At 48.3% G+C, this 27,933-nt stretch overlaps 2 protein-coding genes across 7 annotated transcripts in view; one reads left to right on the top strand and one right to left on the bottom strand.

Annotated features, from left to right (window-relative positions):
* The window catches only part of LOC146187733 (beta-hexosaminidase subunit alpha-like), a 709,199-nt gene that overhangs the window by 669,629 nt on the left and 11,637 nt on the right, over window positions 1-27,933 (top strand). The window contains exon 13 of one of the 6 annotated variants that reach the window (XR_014707409.1): window positions 4,618-4,633. The exons of 4 other annotated variants lie outside the window; for them this stretch is intronic. Coding sequence is in view for 1 of the 2 variants with exons in the window: in XM_084603515.1 (XP_084459641.1) it covers window positions 4,618-4,723 (106 nt within the window). In the remaining variant the exon portion in view is untranslated. Of the gene's footprint in view, window positions 1-4,617; window positions 4,734-27,933 lie in introns of those variants that run through there. One more of the 6 variants, XM_084603515.1, reaches the window with a different exon arrangement.
* Window positions 239-5,297, bottom strand: LOC146187734 (uncharacterized). The gene is made up of 3 exons (XM_084603517.1): window positions 5,168-5,297; window positions 2,452-2,653; window positions 239-2,077 (listed from the first exon to the last, which is right to left on the bottom strand). The coding sequence occupies exons 1-3, from the start codon at window positions 5,209-5,211 to the stop codon at window positions 2,012-2,014; spliced, it is 312 nt and encodes a 103-aa protein (XP_084459643.1). The 5' UTR covers window positions 5,212-5,297; the 3' UTR covers window positions 239-2,011.

Genomic DNA, 27,933 nt, shown 5'->3' with positions numbered 1-27,933 from the left:
CTGTTAGTGGCCTGTGGTCACCACTTCACCAAAAGAAATTCAAAATGTCCCGTCACATAGTGGTAATTGCTAAAAGCATATCATAGGTCAGTGTTTCTCAAATAAGGGCTCACGAAATGATTTTCAGGGTCCACGAAACCCACAGCTGCAAAAAAAAGAAAAGAAATATATGCGTGATAGCTTTGGCCTGCCTAGACACAGTTTTGCAAGGTTAAAATCTAGGAGATTCAAAGGCGGCTTTAGTTTATAAAAAAAAAAAAAAAAAAAAGTGCGGAAACAGAGGGAGAGGGCATCTGCGGCATTCGTTGATGCCAACTATGGTAAAACTCTAGCTCTGGCTGCACTACTGGATGGGGCTACAATGCAAAGCGTCTCGGGCATGATGACAACATGACGCCCAATGAGAGTACAATTAATTCAGTAGTGTACAGAAAACTCTGAATAATGACTCTAGCAGCACATGCGATCAATGAATATATGAGCTGTGAATTAGCGGCATGGTGAAAAACCATAAAATGGCATCATCACTTTTTGCATCTGGTAGCACAGGTTCTCACTGAAGCCGTCAGACAGCCTGACAAAGACAAGCTGTGGTGGTTCGCCAAAGCAGATGGCACTTCACACATACAGACACTTTTATAACTCAGATGCCACCTTTCCTTAATCTAGACAATACACAAATGCACACACAACCGTTCGGGTGAAACACTAGAGACTGCCCACGCAGCACAACTCAAGTACAGCGTTCAGACTGGTGGTCTAGTACATATTTGCGGTCACAAGCATCTCGTGCCACTAACAGTTCGAAGTTAGCGTTGGGAACAAGTGAAGCCGTTGGTCCGGAGCGCAGCTGTCAGGTGTTCACCGGTAGACAGTCACGCAGTCAAAGGAGCATGGGAGACAATGCCGAACCAAAGTCATCGCGTCCATTCAGTTCGCCAAGTAGCGAGATGGCAAACCGAAGCTGTCATATCGCTGCACACAACACTCGGGCAAAAACCCCTGCATTTGAACACGAACACTATCACACGCCACCCTAAATGCCACCACGCACACACCATGCCATGTTGAACACTGTGAGACGAGAACAACGAGAAAGTAGTCATGCACTGCTGCAATCAATCGAGATAAATATTGCTGCATCTCGCATAAAAAAAAATTCATAAAGCTGCATCTCGGCATAACAGCGTCAACAAATGAACAGCATAAATCTTTGGGTAGCATTGTTGCATGCAGTGATGCTCATCTTGGAAATGGAGTAACTGTTCTAGAAAACACGGACAACAGAAACAGAAGTGGACATGGACGTACACAGGCTCACAACTGTATTTTACTAACCGAAAGAGGACATATATACAGCAAGCAAAAGTATAGCGTTGAGCATGCGGTTTTGTGCACTTTATATATGTCATCGTTACTTAGTAAAATCCAGTTGTGAGTCTGCAAGCCTCCTGTCCACTTGTTTCTGATGTCCAAGTTTCCTAGTGCACTTACCCTATTTACAAGATATGCACCACTGCATGCTGCAATTATTGCTGTAAGGAATACAGAGATGAATTCTGCGACTGTTGACAAATGCCTCAACTATGAAGGTCACTGCTTGCCATGCTTGTCCATATTTTACTGAAAAAGGCAGCCTAAAAAAAAAAAAGATGTTCCAAATTTTTGGACCGCAGGACGTAGGCCGACACTTATGTCTGAAAAGGCACAAGGTATTGACCAACTGAGGCAGACACAAGACAAAGTAGATAGACACATGACAGCTGTACAAAGATGTTCGGCAGTTCATTGCACAACTTTATACATGCGCCCTACCTGTTACCATCTCAAAGTTTGGTTCTTGAAATAGTCAGTAAAAGCAAAATCCCATGCTATGCTGCCAAACCCCCCTCTACAGCTTTCCTAACACTGCTAATTGCCTTGTTGAAGGCAACATGATGAGGTTGCAGTACGGCACCTCCAAACAGCTTGTAGAGTAGAGGCCATCGGGGGTAGGCTGCATCACTATAGATCACATATTTATGACCCATGGTGATCTTCTGCAGGTTCTCAAAGTGCACCGTCTCCTTGAGGATCCCTAAAAGATAGCAAGAATTAAAAATATAACCAATGCGGGTCTACACAGGTGCCTCTTCTTTTTGTATAATGAGATGTAATTACAGTTGCAAGTTTTTAGATACAATTTTTTCCTACAAATTTATAAAATGCCACATGCTAACACAATCTTGCATCACATACTTAAGTGCCACGTTTCTTTACAGATGAAATGCTGTTTTTCATGAGGTGAGTCATTGAGTACCCTTTCCCAAAAACCAACTCAAAAAATATAAAAGTACTTGTGGAATTTTCGCAGCAGAGATGTTAGGCTTTAATTTGGAAATTCACTCCCCTGAATATGAAAAACATATTACAGCTAGTTACTGCAATGAAGACATGACTGAACAGGCTTACCTGCATCGTGACGTCTGCCTTTAAATGGCCCACTGGCAGACTATGGCACTGGTACACATTAGTGCCTGATATTTCTGCACAGGCTCCACTTGTGCCCAGAGAGGTCCTCCTTCTGAACCACAGACGGTCGACAAATTTGCCTTGCTGTGCCATGATGAAACCCCAGCAGTTGAGCATGGGGGCCTTCCTTTGCAAGCACCGCCTGAGGAGGAAAAATTGGAGCGGCTGCAAGCAACGATCGCTTATAGAGCCCTTATAAAGTGGTCATGAGAAAATAATCTTTCAGTGTGCACCTTCTTTACTGTGCCGTAGCATAATACTTATTGCATTGCTTTTGGAAGAGTTCACTAGCGTTACCTCGTACAGGCCCATCAATTTTAAGGTGAAAATCTTTAATGGCTCATACTGTCGGCATTCGTTTGTTTGGTCACACTATAGCTGTCAAACAAATGACGTCATGATGATGCCATCAGAAAAAATTAAAATCCTGTTTCCGCTGGGAGCCGAACCTCTATCCCTCGCATCCCCATCCGAGCGCTTTAGCCAACTGTGCAACGTTCGGGATCTTGAAACACACATCAAAATTCTCCTTGTCTACTGTAAGGATGATAGTAGTGATGACAATGAAGTTGGAATTATCAGTGATGACATTAGCAATGATAATGACGGTGCATTTAATTCATAATGATGAGAGCAAACGTGATGCACCGTGTGCACCAGCAACGCTTAGATTTTCACATTTCTGCAGTGTAGATTCCGCAGTGCTCCCGGATTTTTTCAACACTATCATCGACACTTGATTTTTTTTTTCAAAGCAAGCGAAATTCAGAAACCTACACTAGGTTATTTTATTTATTTTTTTTTGTAATTGAAAGATCATATATACATCTCACTTTTGCAAACGGTTTGAGACAGTAAGGATGTAAATAAAGACCAGAAATTTCACAGAAATCATGTGCCAAATCAAAAATGAGCCAGATTCTGCTGATGTGCAGATGGAAATGAGCCAAATCTATTTTATTCTTGACAGCTTTCTTTCTCAGCTTTAGCACGATAGGGTGGACTACTGCGAGTGTAAATTCAATTATTGCTTCTCCATAGCTACTTCCTTATCACTGTCTAGGATACGAAGAGATCACAGGAAAATCTGAAGCCAGAAGATAAAAACACTGGGAACATAGGCCTGCAGCAGACGAAGCAGTTTGTGCATAAAGCTAGCAAAATAACTTATAAAAGACTACATTCAGTTTAGCCTGTTGGCAGCGGCTTTCTGCATTTAGCAACATAAGCAAATAGCCGAAACTGGCAAGAAACGACAATATTTGCCGCTGTCTTGTCGCTTTGCATCCTATGTGCATCTACCATTCCCCGGCAATACAATGGTGCACTGAATGAAAATAGCTCTTCATTAAACACATTCCAACTAATTTCTACCAACAGAAAATAGCCTCACATCTTTGCTTGAAGCAGAAGCCCACTAAGCATTTATTTGCTCACTTTAGAGCAAATCAGTGCTGCTGATTGTGTGACAATGAATATTACAACTCTTCATCAGCTGTATTCACAGTATGATCGTTTACAGGTATTATTTTCACAAAGAGACTAGAAACGACTCTGAAAAAAATTTCCTTCAGTCAAAGTAGGGTCAAATATAGATTTTCATATCGATAAGGGCCAAATCCAAAATTGCTTACATTTTTTAAATTATTGCATAAAATTTTATGAAATTTCTGTGTTGAGTATTTCTAATACATGAAGCAAATTAAAAAATAACTTGTGCTGATAACAACCTTTTGCGTATTTCTCAGTTTGTGTTTCCGTGGACTTCCCTAATTTAATAAAAAAAAAATATTGACTTGTAAGTGCGCTAGTGTTTATGTTGATGACCTTATGCTGTGCTAGTAGGCAAGATCGAAAAGCAGCATAGCACTGGTTGCATTCGGGACGTTAAACAGTTTCACTAAATTCGATGTCGACAAGAGAGCACCTTCCCAAAGCTCTACAACCGAGTTGGAGAGCAGGGGTATATATATATATATGCCTTTGCACAAGTGTGCCTAAGTTAATTGACGTAAAAAAAAAAAAAAAAAAATCAATGATTACAGCAGACGTTCGGTGACTGGGCAAGAGTCAACTGCAATCGTTAATGTATATTATGTTTTACAGTTGCCAAAACTGCTCGCCTGCTAGAAACGACACAACGTCGTTACGCGCCAGAGAGCATCGGTCCCATGCCATCATCCCTCGGAGCATGAGCGCTGGTGCCTTTTGACTACAAAATGGTAGGGTTTTGACGTAGTTATATCGAGTAGAAGGCTTGGTAGCGTTCATGCACACATGGAAGCTGATGGGGATGATGTGCAATGAGTAGCGCGAGAGTGCGTAGCAGTGTGCACGCGGGATGATACGACATCCCGCCCCGCTTCTCACAAGGAATTTATCGCTTTAAATCCGCTCCGGCCTTTTCTTTTTTTTTTTTTTTTTTAATTTGAAAGCGCTATAAGCGGCCGCACAAGTGTTAGACTGTTTTGATAAGCTCTGAACCTCAGGATTAGCGCTAATTCGCATTCAAAGATGACTACTGAAACGCCACAGCCAGTCAGCTTTGCTTTACATGTTTCGGCGGGCATATTTATTTGACACAGAAAGCACTGCTATCAATAATTTGGCTTGTAACCGTCAAGCCACCACAGCCACCACACCATGCGCTACTTACCTCGGAGAATCGCTGAAGAGCTTGCAGATCAAGCCACTTGTCATATCGTAGAGTAGATGACCGAAGTAAAAATCGAGCTGTGCCAAGGTGCCTCGGAGCCGGAGACCCTGACACGCTGCGCACTGATGACCTCATTTGAAATTAGGAGGGCTAACTGCAGCTCTCCGAAATCCTCTTTCTAGAATCTAAAAATCCTGTTGAACACTATGTTGTTGTTGGCGCCGATGTTGAAGGGTACCACGCTCACGTAAGTTCCTTCGAGGCTTTGGAATATCGCGCTCCCGTTGAAATCGATGCATGTCTTCAAATTCATCCCATGATAGGGTGCTCAAAAAAGCTGCCTGTCGTGAAGGGTGAAGGATGCTGTCGGCATGATGTAACGTAACGTGGGCAGGTTGCACCGATAGCACGAGCAAATTCTAGCACACGACCGAACACCAGCAAACACGAGCAGTTGTTTCCTTCCTCCATGCGAGCACCAAAACAAACGGATTTAATGCAACTAGGCTTGGATTGTTCAGGCTTGCTGCAGGTGGCAAAGTGGTTAAAAGTGAGCTCAAATTAATAATTATTCGAAACACAGCTAACACGTCAACATCATGACTTCGGGGGATCTGCATGTGACATTTTTGTGACATTATTTGAAGCATTTATTACAAATTGCTTCTATCTTTTTTTACTGGATAGCATCATCATCATCTGCATGTACGTCTAGCGATACGTCTTACGTATGGGCGATACGTACAGCTAAAACGTGTTTTGCCCGGTGTCAGCCGAATACGTCTACATCAATTTTCACGCATGCGCAGTAGGCGTCCGATACGTCTACGTCTGTACGTCTCCGGGAGACGTAATACGTCTCCGGTAAGCTAAATCTCTCTTTTAACGGTGCGTACGCAATCACATTCAAACATCAAAGTAATTTAAATTCCCTTTTAGTGAAGCAGTATACCTTTTATTCGAAACAAACAATGAGCTAATCTGCCAGTTGTTTTCAACCAATGCTCAATTACAGCGCGTCTCCAAAATTTTCAAGCTAGCTTAATTGCGAACAGTTTACTGCAGGAAGAATTTTCAACGCATGCCGTTTCTGCAGTATACTCTTAGCGTTTATACATGCTATGTATTCGCATAGGTCTTCCTCGGTGGGCCTCAACATTCTTACTAGAATTTCATGTGCGCATACGTCAGCCTTTCAACCTCTTTTTTATTGCGACTTCATCCGTACATTTCGCACTGGCTCACGCAAGCGCACTAGCCGCACTCCAGCATCTCATGCTCGAGCGGAACTTTCGTGCTAAGCACCACTAAGAACAGGCTTCCTTCACACAGCGAGTTTGTAGCGCAGAGCAAGACAGGACACAAGAAGAAATGAACAGCACGAGTGCTTCACACCGCCTTCTTAACTTAAAGAAATCAAGACGCTCTTTCTGGTACGACAAGATAAGTATTTTTATGAAGCGTAATAAAGCAGCCCACAAACGAGAAGCAAAACAATATATCGCAGTCATTGAGTCCCAGGAATGAAGAAACGAATAAAGAGCAAACTTTTCATCACAGCATTCGTCGTCGCTATGACTTGATGCGCCTACATCTAAGGTAGCTCTGCCCAGAAATCGGCCACTCGCTGTGGTACGCGGAACACTGCAGCGCAGGCTCGCTATGGCAGTTCACGGTAGCAGTAGAATGCGCGGATGAACGTGGCAACAAGAATAGCAAACGAAGCATCAGCAATGCAACGAAAAAGGATTGAGTGCCAGTTGAATTTGGCTATAAGGAACAATAGAAAGTTAGCTCAGACTGTACTATTTTAAAACTAAATACCTGGAGAAGTGTGCTCCAATTTCGCATTACGTAGTGCCGCAATCTCTTGGCATTTTGTCTTCAGCTACAATGTTGCTAAGAAGGTTTCCTCTCCTTGGTATGGTGGATGATAATGAGACTGCCTTTTCACAAATATAATTCATGCACTGCGATTTCCCTCTAATGAATCTGTGCAGTTCATGGTCATAAATCAAGCTGATGACTCCAGCAGATTTGAAGTCGTTCCTGGGCACAAAACAAAACACCGAATTTTTCTAAGGCAAAAGCATTTCTTCGGTCATGGGTGGAGTACACGAAAGCGTCAGCCGAATGTGTCCGCATATGCCACCACAGGTATGTCCGCGGAAACTCAGTCATTACATGGCTAGTGCTATAGTGTGAGGTTCTTTTTGAATCTTCTGGCCACCTTATTTTGTGGCTTATTCAGAAACAGCAATCTAAATAGACTACCAGACTGACCAAGCTAACAACGAATACTTTTATGTACAGACATGGACGGGACGAAAGTAGAACGAGCAAGTGGGACGATGGCAAAACACAAATTGTCAAAAAGTCACCAAGTTGTTGGATGGAGAAGCCGGTGCAGACGCTACGGGTAGTCAGAGTTTTGAAGGGTCGGTGCAGTATGGCCTCGGTAAGCCCAGCAGAAGGCTAGGCCACCGGACGGGGCTCAGTAGAGGCAAGAGGCCTCGGGTTGCCTTTCCACGGCCGATGCCGCAGGCCTCCCCGACGTACCTGGGCTCAGCACGGCGCCGAACGCTCGTGCCAGTGAAGAGCTGGCGCTGTGGCACTCCCGGGCCCGACCATTGTTCCGAGTTTCGTGGACGACAGGAGAACAGGACAGGATACGGCCGGCAGGCCCCAGGTCTGGATCCCCGGGTCAGGCCTGGCAGAAGACGCACCGCTCCGAGCTCCTTGGACAGCCGATCGGCTCAGCTGCTCGCCTGTTCTCCCCTGCTCGTGTCTCGCGTTCCTCAAGCCAACCTTCACGTTTTCCTCTTTTTCTTTCTCCTTTCTTCGTTTCTTTCTTCGTATTTGATCAAATTATCACATTTTCTTCACAAATATGCCCCCCCCCCCCCCCCCCCCTTTGAGAAGTTTTTTTTTTCGGGAAAAAAAAACTTGGGGCCATGACACTGATGCACTCTTTCGGAGGACGACGGCACACCACAACACTGCTGCACCCATCACTGCACACCCCACAGAGTGGCCACACCATTGCTATTGTCTGCTGAGAGTCTGAGTCACTCGCGCACACAAAAAAAATAAAAAAAAAACATTCGTACTAATACAAGTAACATTAACACTGAACACTTGTCAGAAGAAATAAACTCTTAGAAACATACTATGAACAGCACGACGACACCTCCAGAAGACAGCAGAGAGATTAACATTGTCTCCCGTATCATTCTCGATTCACCAGTTCACTATTCTGTATCGAGTCTCAGTTCCCCAGTCCACTCTGGGACAAAGGTTCTTCACTGAACGTTGACAACGGAGTTTTCGACTCGACGTTATCAAGAACTACAAAGGATGAAGCTTGTAGGGCATTCACTGGCTGGCGCTCTTCGTAGCTTTTTGTGTTAATGGACATGCGTCCTAATGGAGCGTTCCTCAGGTTTCCTTTCGGGACAGTCCTCTGACATGCATCGCACGACCTCACAAACCGCTTAATGTCAGCTTGCACCCCTGGCCAGTAAAAGTCATCAAGCACTCTTGCGGTAGTTTTTCTGACGCCCTGGTGGCCGACAAGTGCACTCCCATGTGCCTGCACGAGGACCTGACGGCGCAAAACCTTCGGAACGACCACTTGTTTAATTGTTTTTCCTGGACAAAGTTGATACGTCCGGTACAAAAGGCCGTCACTTAGATGGAAGGTTTAGGCCGTCTGCCCTTTTCCGTGATAGGTTTTCTTAAGCTTGCGACGACACACGTCTAAGCTGGCGTCTTCTTCTTGTTTCTTGCGAAAAACAGACCGAGATAAGTGGAGTACGGTTTGAGTGGCATCCAAAGCAGTCCCTGAAACTTTCGCCGCCAGAACCTGGAAAGAAGCACTGGACCCATCATCACTGGCAGGTATGCTTCTCTGGCCCGTCAAGACTGTTGGAGCGTCGGCGAATGGACGCTTGCACCCGGAACGTTGCCAATAATTACGTCATATGATGGCGTCGGCAAGCACCTAGCAATAGCTTTGCCTGCGAAGTATGGCGACTTGATAATAACCTCCGCCTCAGGCGCTTCGATGTCAGAACCATCCGCTAAACGTAAAGAAGCTCGTTCACCGGTATATGCAGCCTCGGGCACCAAAGCCTGACGCACCACGATGCTATTAGAACCAGTGTCGCGCAGCACCGACACTGCTTGTCTGAACACTTCTCCATGCTCCACTGTCATGTTGTTAATAATCTGAGATGGACTAAGAGCCGAATCGTCCCTTCGAACATCTAGGCATGTTCTTCCCAGCTGACGACCAGGGCGGGAATCTCGAGGGGACGTGTAACAAGCAGACGTCCCCCGGTCATTTGACTTTCCGTATCGACAGAACTGGGTTTCATGCCCAGATTTGCGACATAATGTGCAATATGGGGGCTTCGGTTTCGTACGGCAATCCGCCGACCTATGTCCGATCTCTTCACAGATGAAGCATCGAATTCTAGTCTTTGGGTTTGGGGCTGCGTCCTGCGGTTTCGCAGAATTCTGCTCAGCTCTATCTTTAAAAATCGCGAGGTTATTCTGTCGCTGAGCCTCAAGAAAGTGATCGGCGGCCTCAGCAATCTCGTCCACCATTTTACAATCACGTTCTCGCAAGAAGCGAACTAAACGATTGTGGCAGCTGTTTAAAAACTGCTCAGCCACTATCATGTCCCGAACCACTTGAAACGTGCGACCTTCTCCTCGCATCTCGACCCAGCGGTCAAAAAAACTTAACAGCCTTGTGGTGTACTGGGAAGCTGTCTCACCATCTTGCAGCTTGCTTCCACGAAACTTCTCTCTGTAGCCCTCAGCCGTGAACCGAAACCTCCGAAGTAAGGCAAGTTTCGCTACATCGTAATTGACTGAGTCCTCAGGAGAGAGTCGTCCAAAGACTCTGAGAGCTTCTCCGCCGAGGCACAGACTCAAAGCCGTGCCCCACTTCTCTTTCGGCCAGCCTTGGCCAATGGCGACATGTTCAAAACGCTTCAAATACGCGTCCAAATCGTCCCTTTCCTCATTAAACAGTGGAATCAATCCATGAGGACTAATGGGGAAAGACGGAGCTGGTACGGTACCGTGCTCAGCGCTTCCAGCAGTAGGGGCGTTTTCTCCCAATTCCGCAAGTCGTACACTCGTAGCTGCAAATTCTGGTTTTCTTTCTCCAAGCTCTGCTTCGCCGCTAAACGTTCTGCAGCTCTCTCTTCGCGTTCCGCAGCTCTCTCTTCTCGTTCGGCAGCTTTGTCTTCCCTTGCCTTCTGCAATTCTTTCTCTACCCACTCGCGCAACTCGATTCCCTGCAAACCTATACGTTCCCCTACCGCGAGCAGCTCTGGTGCACTCATTTTTCTCAAATCTCTAGCCGCGGGAAAATGTTGCTTGGCCGGCCTGGTCCTGCCGTGGACGCTAAAATTGTGAGGTTCTTTTCTTTGAATCTTCTGGCCACCTTATTTTGTGGCTTATTCAGAAACAGCAATCTAAATAGACGACCAGACTGACCAAGCTAACAACGAATACTTTTATGTACAGACATGGACGGGACGAAAGTAGAACGAGCAAGTGGGACGATGGCAAAACACAAATTGTCAAAAAGTCACCAAGTTGTTGGATAGAGAAGCCGGTGCAGACGCTCTGGGTAGTTAGAGTTTTGAAGGGTCGGTGCAGTAGGGCCTCGGTAAGCCCAGCGGAAGGCTAGGCCACCGGACGGGGCCCAGTAGAGGCAAGAGGCCTCGGGTTGCCTTTCCACGGCCGATGCGTCAGGCCTCCCCGACATACCTGGGCTCAGCACGGCGCCGAACGCTCGTGCCAGTGAAGAGCTGGCGCTGTGGCACTCCCGGGCCCGACCACCGTTCCAAGTTTCGTGGACGACAGGAGAACAGGACAGGATACGGCCGGCAGGCCCCAGGTCTGGATCCCCGGGTCAGGCCTGGCAGAAGACGCACCACTCCGAGCTCCTTGGACAGCCGACCGGCTCCGCTGCTCGCCTGTTCTCCCCTGCTGTTTTTGTTGTTGTTGTTGTCCAAATAACTTATGGCACATACCCACAGAGGGGGATCGGCCAAGAATTGGGTAGCAAAAAAATTTTTTTTTGCTCGTGTCTCGCGTTCCTCAAGCCAACCTTCACGTTTTCCTCTTCTTCTTTCTCCTTTCTTCGTTTCTTTCTTCGTCTTTGATCAAATTATCACATGTTCTTCACATATAGGTAGTGATGTATGTAGAGTGCTTATAAAGGCACACACACCGTGTCTGACAGTGAAGAGGCCGCTATTTAGCAATCACTGAGCGCAACATGTTCGGGCGTTCTCTAGTTATTATTCTTACTGATTCACAAGACGCTAACCAGGGGCTCACCAATGATAAGCTAGGCAGAAGCGGCTGCTATCTTCAAAGCCGGAGGGGAGAGCACTGAAAACACTGCATAATTTGGGTTCCGGGCACGGCGGCCTTACCAGCAACCTCCAGGTCGATCTCACAGTTCTAAGACATGCAAACCGAGTGAGGTCGGAGACCGCACGGACCGAGGCGGTGACCTGTACCTACGGAGACATTTTGCCTCACTTCCGGGAGACCAGAACTCGAAACAGGGAGCAGTTGGTCTCATGGTGGCAGCTACAAATAAAATCGTATGCTATACTCCGTTTCAGACATCAGGTGCAACGCAGCGAAAGCTACGCAAGTAGTCCGCAAGAAAAAAAAAAACGGGAGGCGTATCACTACGCACTCGTTCTGTAGGCGAGTGGTTCCTGCCAAAACGGGCTCTATTCCGAGCATACACGTTTGCAATAACATGCTTCGCATGCTTAGACATCTTCACAGAGCGGATCTTATAGAAAAAATGCGCACCAAAGAACCATTTTCTCAAAAAGAGATGCGCAGCGTGGAGGGCACAGCCAGCGCCATCTGGTGGCACAGCTGGCAAGGTTGCGGGGCAGCAAAACGCGGCACGAACAAAAACGACATAAAGAAACATACAAATTAGCCGAATCCGACCTTTTCTCCCTAAAAAAGGTGCTTTTTATGAAGTTGATGACAAATGTAAAATGTATTAAGCTTGCAGACAAAGCAACTATTATTTTCTCTCGTCAAGAGCAGACACTATTTTTTATAGCGGATGCGGAGAGCGCAAACAAGAGCTGTAGCTTTGGTAGTGTTGCACTTGATGTATTAAACGGAGTATAGTTGTTCGATATACAAGATATACCCGGCCATATACAGGGGCACACGTCCCTGTTACGGAGTTAAGCCCACATTTTATCGCACAACATGGGCCTGTCAGAAAATTGATGCAGTACCCCAACGCCACGCCGGATCAGTGGCAGGATGTGCTATCAATCAGGGACTCTGAAGACCAGCTTTGACTAGTTGAAGGGGCCAGCCGGGCAGCAAATGCCTCCAATGTCATGAAATGAGGACCCAACCACGAGAGCTCTAAATATTTCGGAGTTATCATTTTTTCTCTCTCTCCCATTGTCTTTATCCTTTTCTTCTGCCCCTCTTTTCTCTCTTCTTCACGACTGCATGCTACAGTTCCCCCCTGGACAGCCGAAGCGCCCCGGCCGGGGTAGTTAGTCGTTCGCACGGGAGCGACACTGCTTCATCCGCGGGCAACATGGGTGATTTTGGTTATGGCTGAGCGAACACCACTTGCGGTCATACGCGCTGTTCTATACTTCACGTCGCATACGCAGTCGGTGACGACATAAGGCAAGCGTAAAGCACCAACATTTTCACGACTAAACCGCGCTACCGGAGAGTTCGCCAAAGCCACACTAAACCTCTAGGGGCGGTCGTACCGAGGATTGGAACGCTCTTGCGAAGCGAGTATCCTCAAACGGGTGAGGCGGTGAGCTCCTTCGGGTCATCAAAGAGTTTCGGCGCTGCAAAGTTCTCATGGACAGAATAGGGGAGACTGGTGCCTAGAGAACACCGAGGAACACGGCAATGAAGAAGAAACGGCTGCAGCTGGTCGTCTTATGTGTTACAATGCATAGGCGAACGCTAACAATGGCAGTATAATATACAAGTTTTCGTTATCTGATGCGATGTGCATAGCATGCTGACGAGTGTGCGGTTTGTCCGCTCTTCATATCGTTGGTTTGAGGGTGATTCGTTGGTATGGTGAGTCGAAAATGCGGCGCGCACGAACGGAGAAGCTCTATCTGCCGTAAACTGGCGAACTCGGTCACTGATGATCATTCGTGGAGGCACAAGGCGCAGGTTTACAAAGCAGAGCAAAGACAGCGGCGAGCAGAGCGGCCGTTTTATAAGTGATAGTAGGTAAAATCATGATCGAACGATTTCCGTCGGAAGCCTTCAGGAAAAGGCCCATAACGTCAACCACGTGGTGGAATCACAGGATGCAGCAGGCCCTGTAACGTGGACCTTTGTGCTGCTGACACTAAGTGCAGCTCGTCACATGTTCAGTCGTCTGATGCATCTTCGGCCAATAAAAGCGGTCGTGGGCATGGTGCACCGTTCGCGTAGAACGCAGGTGATCGGAAGTGCGGTCTTTGTGCATGGCACTCAGGACGCACGAGTGGTGGTTCTAAGGAACCACAAGTAGAAAATTCGATCCGGTATTTGAGTAAGCTATTCTACACAGGAGGCATACTACAGGGAATTCAGCGCTCTACAAACACATTAAAGAAAGAGGACACCACGGGCGCTTACTCCAACTATGTCTGACAACCAACTAGCTCTTCAGTTGACTCTCCTAATGTACAGGAGGCCATCACAGAGACAAAAAGGACTGGGGACTCGAATCTCATGAACCGCAAGGAGTGTATCCCCGAGGACCATACAATATGTGGCCCCCCTGGGCTTATATGGGCAAGTTCGGCTAAGGCAAACCCAAAATGCTCATCAGGGGCTTTTTGGAATCACACAGGAAAGCATAAATTGGGCTTCCCTGTTTTTCCTTCTTCCCTGATTTCCCATTTAGGCATAATACAGGCGTGGCTAGGGCTATCTGAGCACATATTTTCATATCTGGCCCTCAATGCTTCCCCGTGAGGAATTTTAGGGCAGATGCAGAGCACATTTCGAATTTATGTAGAGAAAGCTTGGGATAAACTAAATGGGGCTGCTCACTAAAAGGCCGAATAGTTCCTACATGGGCCGCACCGGGGCTAAAAACGGGCATGTCCGCACATTTTCTACGTGGGTCCCTTGAGGGGTACTCGAGGTAAGATCCGACGGAACTGTTGGCTTCATGCAAAAAACTTCTAGACTACCCCGAATAGGCCTGCCCACCAAAAACCTGTCTACTTTCCTTGCGTTTCCGCATGGGCTGTTGCGAGGTAAGTGGTCATACTCGCTTCTGCCCACTTCGGTCTCTTGCGGGGCGCTTTAGTGCTGATTTGACGCGAATGTGGGACTAAAGCAGATAAAATATGAGTTAGCCTAAATGGGGGCGCCCATTCAAAAGTCGAATAGATCCCGCTTGGGTCGCGGCCAGGCTGAAAAGCGGGCATGCCCTAAGATTCCCAAACGGTTTTTTGGGTACTTGCGGCCAAAGGCAACATAATTTCCTATTCTATGCGCTAAAAATAAGATGAGACCAAATGGAGCTGCTCATGGAATGCCGTAGTGGGCCCCAAATTGGCCGCAGCCGGGCTTAACACTGAAATTCTCCATCCTGTTTTAAGGGTGCCATTTTATTTATGTAATTCATATTATACGCGCCGTTAACTGCCTCTTATGGAGGTTTCATATAAACGCGTTCTAATGATATCGTCACGTGATAGTGACAAGGCCAGATGCATCCCAATCATCTGCCGCAACGAGATAATGATAAAGCCGCGTCTCGCAACGAGCATGAATAAGCAAAGAACACAGAAGTTATCCGCGCGCTAGGTTCACAATGATAAGAAAGCGTGCCAGCGGCTCTTGAAAAAGAACAAAGCGTGGTATTATTCTCTCCTATCAAGGCATCGTCCCGATGCTTAGAAATTAAACAGAAAAGGTAAACAAAATACGAGACAATAAAATAACTAGGGCTTTTAGCGCGCATAGTAAGGCTTTAGGTGCACAACATGGACCATTCCTTAGCGCGCCTGTCGCCGTTAAAATGTGGTCGTGCCATCGGGGATGACTTCATAATTATGCTATCCGATGCGTCGCAGGACTTTGTATGGGCCGAAGCCACTCAGTCCTCGATGGCGTATCTGGGTCCAAACACAAAATTGATCTCCTGGTTTCTACTCTGCGTCGCGCCGTTGCAAGTTATAGAAGTCGGGTGTCGGTGTGTTGCTGGTCTTTGATGTGCATCCGTGCGAGTCATCGGGCTTCCACTGCACGCTGCAGGTAGGCGGCGACGTCGAGGTTGTTTTCTGTCAGGTGCGGAATCATCGCGTCGAGCGTCATTGTGGGCTCCCTGCTGTATACAAGCATGAACGGGGTCGCTCTGGTTTTCTCCTGGAAGCCCTATTATACGCGAAGATCACGTACGGCAGGATGGTGTTCCAGAACTTGTGTTCGGCGTCGACATACATAGCAATCATGTCCGCAATCATTGGTTTGTGGATGATATGCTGTTGTACGTTGGTGACTTATATGATGGTAGACCAAGATGGCCTGCGTGAGCTCTGCCGTAAATGATGGTCCCCTGTCCGTTATGAGTACTTCGGGAGCGCCATGTCGCAGTAGAATACGTTGCGAAGGCGTAGCCAGTAATGTAGCCTGCGGCTACGATGACCCACTTGTCACACGCAGAAGCTGGAAATGAGCCGAGGAGATCCATCCCAATTTGTTGAAATGGCCTATTCGGGGGTGGTATGGGCTTTAGTAGTCCGGCAGGTCTGATAGAGGGCGTCTTACATCGCTAACATTCACGGCGTGGTATTACGTAATGAGCAACGTTGGTAGGCAACCGTCGCTAGAGTACTTCTTCTGGATTCACTGCAATGTGCGCATAAACCCAAGATGCCCTGCTGTCGGCTCATCGTGCAGCGCCTGCAGATTCTCCTGTCGGAGGTTTTTAGGCGCAACAAGAAGCTGCGTGGTCCTGTCGGGTGCAAGGTTCTTCACGAGAACATCACTGCGAACGACGGCAAATGAGGCCTGAATGCAGCAGGAGGGGAAACGGTCTTGCCTTCCAGGTAATCGGCCAGGTCTTTCAAGTCAGGGTTCGAGCGCTGCTGCTGCGCATTACTGCTGGCGCTTACCGGTCCGAAAAAGGCGTCGTCATCACCGTCTTTCGGGGGAGCGTCGACGGGTGTGCGGGTCAAGGAGTCTGCGTCGGAATGCTTTCGGCATGAATTATGGACTACGTCACGTCCAATTCTTGCAAACGTAGGCTTCATCAGGTAATGCGGCTAGAGGAGTCTTTCAAATTATCGAGCCAGCACAGCGCATGGTGGTCGCTTACTACCTTGAATTGTCGACAATATATAGGTACCGACAGAACTTGGACGTGGCCCAGATTGCCGAGAGACACTCCTCAGTAGTCGGGTAATTTTTTCGGCTTTTGAGAGAAACCTGTTAGCCGTAAGCGACAACTTTTTCCACACAGGCACTGCTCTGAACAAGGACTGCGGATAGCCCACGTTGTTTGTGTCGGTTTGAATTCCGGTTAGGGCGTTTTCATAAAAGTGCCGAGGATAGGTGAAGACTGCAGGCGGTGCTTAAGTTTCTCGAAGGCGTCCGCCTGTGGCGCTTTCCATTCAAACGGAACATTTACATCAAAGGTTCGGCGATGCGCGAAAGGCTTTTGAGAAATCGCCGTTAATACACGCACAGCCCAAGGAATCCGCGCACTGCTTTCTTATCACCGGCCTGTGGAAACCGTGCAATCGCAGCTGTCCTCTGTAGGGCTGGACGAATTTCCTCCTTGCTTACGATATAATCCAGTAACAACAGCTCCTCGTGAATGAAGTGACACTTCCTGGCTTTCAACGTTAGCCCTGTCGACTTGATTGCGTCCAGCACTGTCTGAAGCCTTTTCAGGCGGTCTTCAAAGTTTGAAGGGAATACAACGATGTCATTTAAGTAGACCAGACAAATCTGCCACTTCAAGTCAGCCAGTACAGTATCGCTATCCGCAGGAATGCGGCTGATGCGGAGCAAAAGCCAAAGCCCAAATTTCTGGTGTGATGAACGCTGTCTTCTCGCAGTGTCTTTCGTCGACCTCACATTTCCGCACCGAGAGGAAAGGTGCAGACTGGCAGAACCGCACCCCGAACTCACCAGGCAAAAACAAACGATTCTGCGTCGAGCGCTTGCGCATCCCGTACTGATGAACCGCATGTACCCCCCGGAACACAATATGCTCTGTCCTTTTTGCAAAAAAGAAAAAGGCACCCTGCCGCACGTTTTGGCAGAATGCCCAAAACTCAAGACCTCCCTCCTCCCCTTCCCGGCAACACCCCCAATCCCCAACCCCTTGAGCGATGGAAGACCTTGTTATCCAGCCCCGCCCTATCCACCCAGCTCGCACTGACGGACAGGGGCCAGGAGCTGCTGGAAGCATATGGGTCCCGAAACTAGGGGACCATCCTATCTGGTGCAAGCATGCACCACCGAATTATTTCGGGCACAATAAATGTTGATTCCCCCTCCTCTTCAAGTCCATGGAAGAGAAATACTTAGCGTTGCAGAGACGGTCTACAATGGCATCGTTGGGAGAGAGCAGGTAGATATCCTTTTTCTTTACGTGGTTCAAGCGGCGGTAATCGACACAGAAGGGAGGAGTGCCGTCTTCACTAAAACGGCCGGTGCCGCCCAGGGGCTGTTCGATGGCTGGATATATCATCACGAAGCATTTCCTCAACTTGGTCGCGTATCGTCTGGCGTTCTCGTGGCGATACATGGCAGGGACTTTGACGAAGCGGCCGGGCGTGTTCGTGATGATGCGATGCTTTGTGCCGCACCTTCGAACCTGAAGAAATGCATTCACTGTTCCTTTCGAGAAGAGTGCGAATCCGGTCTTGCCTGTCCTGGAGTGGTGCTGTGTTGATGTCGAATTGGGACTGCTTGGCTCGGTTGGGTGCACCATCCTCAGGTTGGCTGGGGTGGGCGAAGAAAACTCCCGTGTCCGCTATCTCATCAAGGCAAGCGATCGTCATGCCTTTCTTCAGGTGCCGGTATTTGGTGAAGTTCATGACCAGCACTTGAGCATGTCCATGACCAAAATGGGCGACGCCTCTTGCGATTCCCAGTCCACGCTCCTAAAGCAACTGGGTATTTCCCTTGACGACGCCCCGGCGGTTTCGAAGTCTGCACTGCCAAAGAAGTCGACAATGCTTGATCGCGGCGGCACGTTCAAATCACCGTCGAGAACGTTTAAATTGCGTGATGCGTCGATGTCGTCGTGAAAGGTATGGCGTTGTCAATTGTGAGCGTGATGAGTTTTGGGCGAAAGTCGATGATAGCCCTATGTTCATTTAGGAAGTCCATACCCAAATGAGTTCGCTGTAGAAGTAGTCGGTAGGATAGTTAGTGAGGATACCGGTAAGCTGTCTAAGGAGACAAAAGATTTGATTAAGAAACGCCAGAGTATGAAAGCTTCCAATCCAACAGACCAGATATAATTGGCAGAGATATCAAAGCTAGTCAATAAGCGCAAAGTGGCCGATATAAGGAAGTATAACATGTAGAAAATTGAACATGCTGTAAAGAACGGGGGAACCCTTAAAGCGGTGAAGAAGAAATTGGACATAGGCAGAAATCAGATGTATGCGCTAAGGGACAAGGCGGGCAACGTCATTACGAATATGGGCAAGATAGTCAAAGTAGCCGAGGAATTCTATACTGATCTCTAAAGTAGCCAAAGTAGTCACGACCGTAATGAGATTGGCAGTAGGGAAAAACCGTCGGACGTTCCACCAGTGACGAAGGACGAGGTTAAGAAATTATGGAAAGGGGGAAAGCAGCTGGAGGCAAAGCCCCAGCTGGAGGGGATCAGATAACTATAGATTTGTTGAAGGACGGGGATATATCGTGCTAGAAAAACTGGCCACCCTGTATACGCAGTGCCTGGTGTCATCCAAGGTACCGGAACCATGGAAGAATGCAAACATTATCCTCATTCACAAGAAAGGGGACTCTAAGGCCCTTAAAACTTACAGACCAATCAGCTTACTGTCTGTTACGTATAAGGTATTTACTAAGGTAATCGCTAATAGAATCAGGACAACCTTAGACTGCAATCAAGCAAAGGATCAAGCAGGGTTTCGGAAACGGTACTCTACTATCGATCATATCCATACCATCAATGAGGTGATAGAAAATGCTCGGAATATAACCAGCCCTTATACATAGCATTCATTGATTACGAAAAAGCATTTGACTCAGTAGAAACCTCGGCGGGGATGCAGGCATTGCGAAATCAGGGGGTAGACGGGCCGTACTTGAAAGTGCTGGAAGATAACTTTAGCTAACTTTATCTAAGGATTATAAAATTAAACATTTGTGATAGGCCAGAGAAACTACCTGTACGCAGCTGCCAGCCATCTTGCGCACGATATGATATATTTTTTGTTTTGCAATTAACTAATCAGTAATTAATATATTTTTCTAATTTAGCAACTGTTGCCTTTAGACAACAGATGTGATTTGCAGAGTTGGCGAGCATCTTCTAAAACACCCATTCCATCTATTTCTGAAAAAGATAGATAGCCTCACGGTATCGTTTTTCCAAGCCCTAAAGAAAGCCCGCGAAATGCAAAAAAAAAAAAAATACCACGCGACTGGCAGCATTTGCGCGCCACGATTGTGGTGCTCTCAATCGTGGCCCGTGTGAACGAAATCAGCTGCGGCCGTGACTCGAAACCCCAGTCCCAGCAGCAGGCTGATATGTTGGCGTTGATTGCAGCCGGCGCGGTGAGCTCGTTGTGACTTGCATCGTCACGCGCGTCGACTGCGTGAAGCGGACAAAGAACCACCGCAGACATATCGGCCTGCCGCAGCTGATTTCGTTCACTGAAAGTCAGGTTGAGAGCAGCACAATCGTGGCGCACGGTTGCGCCAGTCATGTGATATTTTTTCTATTTCGCTGGATTCCTGCAAGGCTTGGAAAAACGATACACGTGAGGCTTTCTTTATCGGAAATAGTTGGAATGGGGGTTTTAGAAGATGCTCTTCAACTCTGCAAATCAGCATTTTTGCCTGAAGGCAATAGTTAGTACATTAGGTAAATTATCTTAATTACTAATTAGTAAATACAAAACAAAAAAATTGTCAGTGATGCACCAGATGGCTGGCAGCTGTATACATCATATACATCATACATCATATACATCAAGGCAATGTTCAGTAACTCAGGAGATGAACTGCAAAGAATGATTGCTGACCTAGAGAGGAAAAGTAGAAAGATAGACTCGAAAATCAATATGCAGAAGACTAAGGTAATGTTCAACAGCCTCGGGAAGGAACAGCAGTTTACGTTGGGTAGCGAAGCACTGGAAGTAGTAAGCGAATATGTCTACTTAGGACAGGTAGTAACCGCAGATGCGGACTATGAAGAGAACATAACAAGAAGAATAAGATTGGGATGGAGCGGATTTGGCAAGCGCTCGCATATTATGACTAGCAGCTTACCGGTATCGCTCAAGAGGAAAGTATACAACAGTTGCATCTTACCTGTACTCACCTATGGGGCTGAAACGTGGAGGCTAACCAAGAGGGTTCTACTTAAGTTGAGGGAAACGCAGAGGGCTATGGTACTAAAAATGGTAGGGGTAGCAATAAGAGATAGGAAGCGTGCAGAGTTGGTCAGAGAAATAACTCAAGTTACCGACATTCTAGCGGAAATTAATAAGAAGAAATGGGCATGGGCAGGGCAGTTAGTGCGAAGAGAGGATAACGGGTGGTCGCTTAGGGTAACAAACTGGATTACAAGAGAAGGAAAGCGTAGCAGGGGGTGGCAGAAAGTTAGGTGGACGGATGAGGTTAAGGAGTTCGCAGGGGTGAAGTGGATGCAGCTAGCACAGGACCGGGTTAATTGGAGAAATATGGGAGAGGCCTTCGCCCTGCAGTGGGTATAGTCAGGCTGCTGCTGCTGCTGCTGCTGCTGCTGCTGCTGCTGCTGCTACTACTACTACTGCTGCTGCTGCTGCTGATGATACCCAAATAACGTCGCGCGAACACTGCTGTAGAATCACGGAGCTCGTGGATTTGTACGCCCATTTACGCTTACTATTGTAGTGCACCGCCCCTACGCAGTAATAAGCTTACTACCAGCGGTGTGAATCAGCGACCCATTCCAAGCGTTCGTTGCTTTCCTGAGCTGCGAAGCCAACGGTCTACTGATGACTGAATAGTCAGCTCAGACGTCTACTAGGGCAGTGACTGTGCGACCGTTGACAGCAAAATTAAGGTCGCTTGTTCGCGTCATTGCGTTGCGCGCGGGCCTTGGTGTCCGATCTGGACTGATCGTTTATTGGGGAGACGACCGGGGCACACCGTTGTAACTTCGCTGAGCAGCGGTGCCGGCTTGTACTCTGGTCGTGTTGTCGTCGATGTTTGCCGTACGTAGCAGCGGTTTAACATTAGAGCCGTGATCGTCGAGGGCGTCTTCTTAAGGAGCGTCAGCGTAGAGCGGCATTGTCTTTGTCGCCGTCGGCGGATCTTCGTTAGTTTTCCGTGTAGCAGCCTCACCTCCAAAGGTTGCTGCCTTTAATTTCCCTTAAGGGGGCTAGGAGACATTCCTTGGAAATAACTGCTATCCGGCGACGCAAATCTGTAGGGCGATGGAGAGCGTACCGACGACTTCATAACTCTGCCTTGCGCTAGTAGTGCTCGAGTTCTTCGGGCTTCATGGGGCGTCGATGGCAAATCCGGCAGACCGATGCGTCTGTATGGGCGTAGGACGTGATCGGCCTCACAGCAGTGGAAGCAGAGTGGTCAGTTGTTAGACGTCCTCCAGGCGTCGCATTTGCTGGAGCTTGGAGGTCGTTGGTAGGCCTTTCGGGCGGAGGTCAAGAGCAGCGTTCAAACGTGGCTTGTTCGCGTTGACGGGGGCTTGGGGTTGTTGTCTTGGCGCAGGATGGCTCAATATGGTATCGTTATTTCATCGCAGTCGGCTCACTTCAAAGCCGTGGGAGCTGTCGTTTGAGGGCAGTGCCTGCTGGAATTCACGGACGACGTCCGCGAGAGTAGCTACCTGGAGTTGTTGGGATGAAAGCAGCAACTGGCAATGTTGCTCTCGCACGATCTCCCGGATGAAGCCCCAGAAGCTCTCTCCGCTCGCAAATGCGCCGCTCTAGGGATTTTCGCAGTCATGTTGGAGTGAGAGATCCTAGTGGTGCATTCGGGCGTCCTCCGTCTTCTCGATTGTTGACGCTTCAGTTTCAAATTCACCCGCAGCTTTCGGTGGTTGTGGATAAGTCCTGCGAAAAGCGACTCTTTAACGCCTCGCATTGGCAGTTTAACTTTCTCCTCATCTGTTATGTTTGGGTTAGCGCGGCGGAAGAGGCACTTTATTTTCTCGACATGAGGATATACTTGTTAGGGAGCTGCGCGTTTTTACTGAAGAATCAATTTTGTTCATTCTTTCCTTGACCTGCTGGTGAACTTTTTCAACAGTTCCTTCGTGAAGTTCTCCCACATCATTAGCGAGGACAGGTGGTTTTCATACCACGTCCCGCTCTTCCATCAGAGCAATAAATACATTCTGAAGCTTCAAGACGTCCCAGAATGCGGCAACCCACGCGTACTGGTCCAGCCAATCGTCAGGATCTTGACCCGCTGAAAATGGGAGGCTGTCGGGGCTGCTGGATCACGACAGGTGCCATAGACTGGGAAATTGTCGATGTCGGGCCCTTCCGAGGTAGAACTAGGTACGGCAGCAGACTGTATTCGGGTTGAGGTCGGCGGCTGACTCGGTGAATAGTGGGTTGGTCCCGCAGGGCGGCAGGAACAAGACCGAGGTATCCACTTTAAGGTTAGATTGTCGCTCAAAAGGCAGCACCTCCACGAGATGCCACGTGGTTGTGACAAGGCCATAAGCACAAAAGATAAGAAAAGGCGTAATAGCGCTGAGATCAACTCTTGATTGGGCTGACTTGCACTCGCAAAAGAATTGAGCAACTTGGCGGCGGCGATGACGAGAAACGTGCTCATCGGTCGTCGAAGTAGGAATGCCCGTTCCACTCGTCAATGCTCAATTTAAAAGCGACGTAGAAACATCTAGATAAAAACTCGAACAGTGATAACCGGGAACATTGTAGAAATACAAGCGCTTGGCTAGAGTCCTTCGGGATACATCATCTGCCGCTACAAGGAAAGGATTAAGCCGCGTCTCGCGACAACGAGCATGAACAAAGAATACAGAAGTGTTCAGCGCGCTAGAATCATAATGATAAGACCACATGCCGGCACCTGTCAAAAAAGAACAAATAAAGATTTGAATAGTTCTCGGCATTATTATTATTATGCTGTTACTTAATACTAGATATCTTTACTCTGCACCAATGTCAGCCGTGCAGTATTGGTGGAAGACAAGCAGCAGTAACTGTTCCGATTTACGAGTATGTATGAACTACCTTCGAATCTTCCCTGTGCTATTATTATTCGCAACAAAGCACCCAATTATATTTTAAAACCAACAGTTATACGAGAAAATACGGACCAGCCTATATTATGAAAGTTGAGGGGGAAAATATTTTGTGTTGATGATTTGCTAAGCATAAAATACCAGGCAAAACAAATAGCTCAATATTTCACACTTCATGTCTAATGACACGGGCTGCCCCGAAAACGCCAATTTGAACCAGGGAAGGCGACACGTGGGCCATCCCAAATCGGGCAGGTGTTCGTAAAGCGCGTGTCGCTATTATTCATATTGTGAGCACTGTGTGGCGCTTCATCTTCCACACGGCTGAACGTGCTGCTTCATCTTCATCCTGCTCCCTCTTGTAGATACCCATCGTCATCACGGAGTGTGTTTGGCTGCAGTGTGCGACCAAGGTTTTAGGTCTGCAATAAAGCCTGATCCCCCAAGTCCGACCTTCGCGTTACCTTACACGTGGTGGAGGTGCGCCTTGATTTCCCCGCTGCTTCGTCACCTGCATCCACCTGCAGCTTCGTTCTGGCCGCCGTTTGACCCCGACCACCATCGTCATGACTCAAGAGGGCCACTCCGCTACTTCGGCTTCTACCAACTCGACTCCAGCTCCCCTACTTGGACTGTCAGCAGCCGTCAGCGCGACCCGCAGATTTTCGCCGGTCTCCGCGGCGACGACGCTGATGACTGGCTCGACAGCTACGACCGGGTCAGTGCTTTCAACCGGTGGGACGATTCGCTTAAACTAATTAATGTGTCCTTTTATTTGACGGATGTGGCCAAAACGTGGTTCCTAAATCACGAATCGACGATTCCGGACTGGGCTACCTTTAAACAAAAGTTACGGCAGATTTTCTGCGCTCCTACTGTTCGGACGGAGTCCGCCAAGAAGAAGCTAGAAGCCCGACTTCAGCGGCCCAATGAGACCTACACCTCTTATATAGAAGATGTACTTTCACTTTGTCGGCGCATAAATGACACCATGCCAGAGGCCGAGCGGGTTCGGCACGTCCTTAAAGGTATTAGGCCACTCGCCTACAACGCCCTGGCCGTGCAGAACCCTACCACAATTGATGCCATCATATCGACTTGTCAACGGCTTGACGAACTACAGTCAATACGCCTGCAGCCTGATCCCACTTCATTTGGTTTCACTGCCAACGCTGACCTCCGTGCGCTTATTCGCGAATTAATTCGTGAAGAGCTCTCGGCTCAAGGTAATTTGTGCCGCCCTGCATCTGAACCACATCCTTCAAGTGCCGGCTTGCATAGCATTGTCAGAGGAGAGCTGGCCTCAATGACCTATTCGCCCCCAACATCGGTCGCTCCTACCATCTGTCAGGTACCAACGTACGCCCACGTCACGTCCTTACCGCCTGCAGTTGGAGCGCCTGCGCCACCGGCGCCTACCACTGCTCATGTCGCTGCATTGGCACTACCTGCCGCGGCGCCGACATACTTTGGACCCCATTACGCACTCCTGGCCTTTGTGACAAGTTACAGCACCGTTACATTGGTCCTTACACAGTTCTTGCAAAAACCTCCCCGGTCAACTATCGCGTCTCCCCTGTTTACCCTCCTCCGGACAGTCGTTACCGTGGCACTGAAGTTGTCCACGTTTCACGTATGAAACCTTTTATTTGGCGCAATCCTGCGGACTAACTGGGGCCAGGCTGGCCGCTTGAACTGCGCGGGCGAAATAGTGTGAGCACTGTGTGGCGCTTCATCTTCCACACGGCTGAACGTGCTGCTTCATCTTCATCCTGCTCCCTCTTGTAGATACCCATCGTCATCGCGGAGTGTGTTTGGCTGCAGTGTGCGACCAAGGTTTTAGGTCTGCAATAAAGCCTGATCCCCCAAGTCCGACCTTCGCGTTACCTTAGGAGAGATTAACCGATATGAGCTAAAACGTTAATCACTGGGGCACCACCCGCCTGTGCAAAAGTAGAGCCTATTATTGATTTTGGTATGCTGCCCATATTGGCTGTCTGGGCAGAATGCGGGCAGCACTGTTTTGGCTGCCCACATGGATATATGAATTTAGGAATTTTGACCGATCGTGGCGAATTTGGGCAGCCCACGCGGGGTGCTAATTCCTGAACTTCCGCTGGAGCGGAGGGGTTGAAGGGGCGGAGACTGGGATGTGACGGCATGGGCGTGGGGCCCCGCTTATAGCTTACTTAGTGCTACTTGGTTAATGCTTGCGTCGGTTGCTAGCGCAGTCAGTAGCGCCGAGGCGTCCTAAAACCCAGGTATGATGTATATATCGAAGTTGGCAGAGTCACATTCTATTCTAGGAATGGGGAAGGCGCCCAAGAGAGTGCATCGGCTTGTCTGTGGCCCATCTCGTACAAACAAGTAAGGCAGATGAAGGGCCCAAAGTGCCAGACGTCCAGTTGGATCATGAAGCTCAGGGCACGATGGTTCAGAACTCTGAAATGGCGTTCATATAGTAGTACCAAAATCACTGCACAGCGAAAACAACAGCCAGGCAGTCCTGGTTCGTAACTGTTGTAGGGGTTTCTAACGGGGCTCGGGCTACGCTTTCCCCAACACATCACCGCTAGCTCTGGCCACGTCATGGAAGTGAACACACCGAAACACAGCCAGCGGGTCAAGCTGTATATTTAGAGTTCCCAACATTCTTTCTCGCTCGTAGCAGCATCCGCGCGCTTCAACGTCGCGTCGTCGTCTCTCACATGATGCAGAAGCTGTCCGTCGAGATGCGAGCAGAGGGGAAAGAGGGCCACCCGTCCCGTCAAGGCAGTTCCTTTCACTGCCGCCATCTCCGCAGCAGTTCCAGGAAATTGAGGCCATGAGGGGAAGGGTGAGAGCTCTCCACAAAAGAGAGGGAAAGGGTTTTCACTGAGTCATATGGTGGCGAGGGCAAAATGAATCCCCACACTCTGTCGTTGCGCTCAGGTTCGGTGAGGGAACGACTAGCATACGCAATTACATTATTGCCGGTTTCCGAGCGTTGTACGAGCACAGCACCTACAGCAATCCCACTTGCGGCAGTGTGAACTTCCGCCGGAGCGCGGGGGGGGGGGGGGGGGGGGGGGGTTGACGTGCGGAGAATGTGATATGGGCGTGAGCAGAAACTGCAGCTGGTGAAAAAGGCGTGAAAGGCTGGTAAGAAGGGCCAGACGAAAGAGACTTCATTTTGGAGAAGGGACTTCAGAGGGTAGGCTAAATCCGGATATCGTAGGATGAACCGTCAACAGTTAGAACACCCGGACAGCAGCTTGAGCATGTTGGTTATTCATTCTTGATGGAACAGCGCAAAACATCGGGACAAGAGACAAGCGCTGACTTACAACTGGTTTTTATTTCGAAGAAACATTGCTTCTTATACCTTCATCACCCTCTCAAAAAGCACATGCGTCGCACCCATATCGTTCAAGCGTCCACAAAAAAGCATAAGACACATAATCGCAGATATTTATAATCAGATTTTTAACATGTCAAATTCTTTCTTAGTCAAAGCAACGGACGGTGTGCTGACACAATCGTCGCGCAGACTCGCTATCGAAGCTGCCTCGATTATTTCCCGGACTAGCTGGTCTTTGTGATTAGCCAAAGCTTTGCATTTTTGGAAAACCGGTGCACAACTAGTTGAAGGGTAATCTCTACAATGGATTCCCAGGTTCCTGCAAGCTTGCTCGAAATTATTTTTGTGTTCTAGCAGCCTTTCATTCATGCACCTGCCAGTCTGCCCAATGTACTGTTTACCGCAAGTCACTGGCAACGAATAAACAAGGCCTTCGGTGCACTCCACAAAGGGGGTTCGATGCTTTATCGTGCATCCCTGCTTCTTTTTGGTCGGATCGGAGTTGACTCGTCTGCACAGACTTTTGAGTTTATTAGGAGCAGTCATCACTACATTCACGCCAGCTTTTCGACCTATGCCTTTCAGGCGATGGGAAATATTGTGAAGATACGGAATTGCTACTACCGGCCTCCTTACTTGTGCTTCACGAATTCCTTGAGGAAATCCTATGTTCACAAAATGAATGTGAGCTTTCGTCGCCAGGCGGAACGGCTTGGCAACTCGGGTTACCCCTCGCACTTGCTGGTATCTGTTGCCAAGCAGGTGAAAAAGCACCTGATGCAGGCTAGGCCCGAGCAGCAAAATGATGCACAGAAACAGAAAGAAAGGAGGCCGGTAGTAGCAATTCCGTATCTTCACAATATTTCCCATCGCCTGAAAGGCATAGGTCGAAAAGCTGGCGTGAATGTAGTGATGACT

Source organism: Amblyomma maculatum, chromosome 5, assembly GCF_055883805.1.
Source record: "Amblyomma maculatum isolate TAMU_Amacu chromosome 5, ASM5588380v1, whole genome shotgun sequence".
NCBI lineage: Eukaryota > Metazoa > Arthropoda > Arachnida > Ixodida > Ixodidae > Amblyomma > Amblyomma maculatum.
Note: the sequence above shows the minus strand (reverse complement) of the source record. Positions and strands in the feature narration are given on the sequence as shown.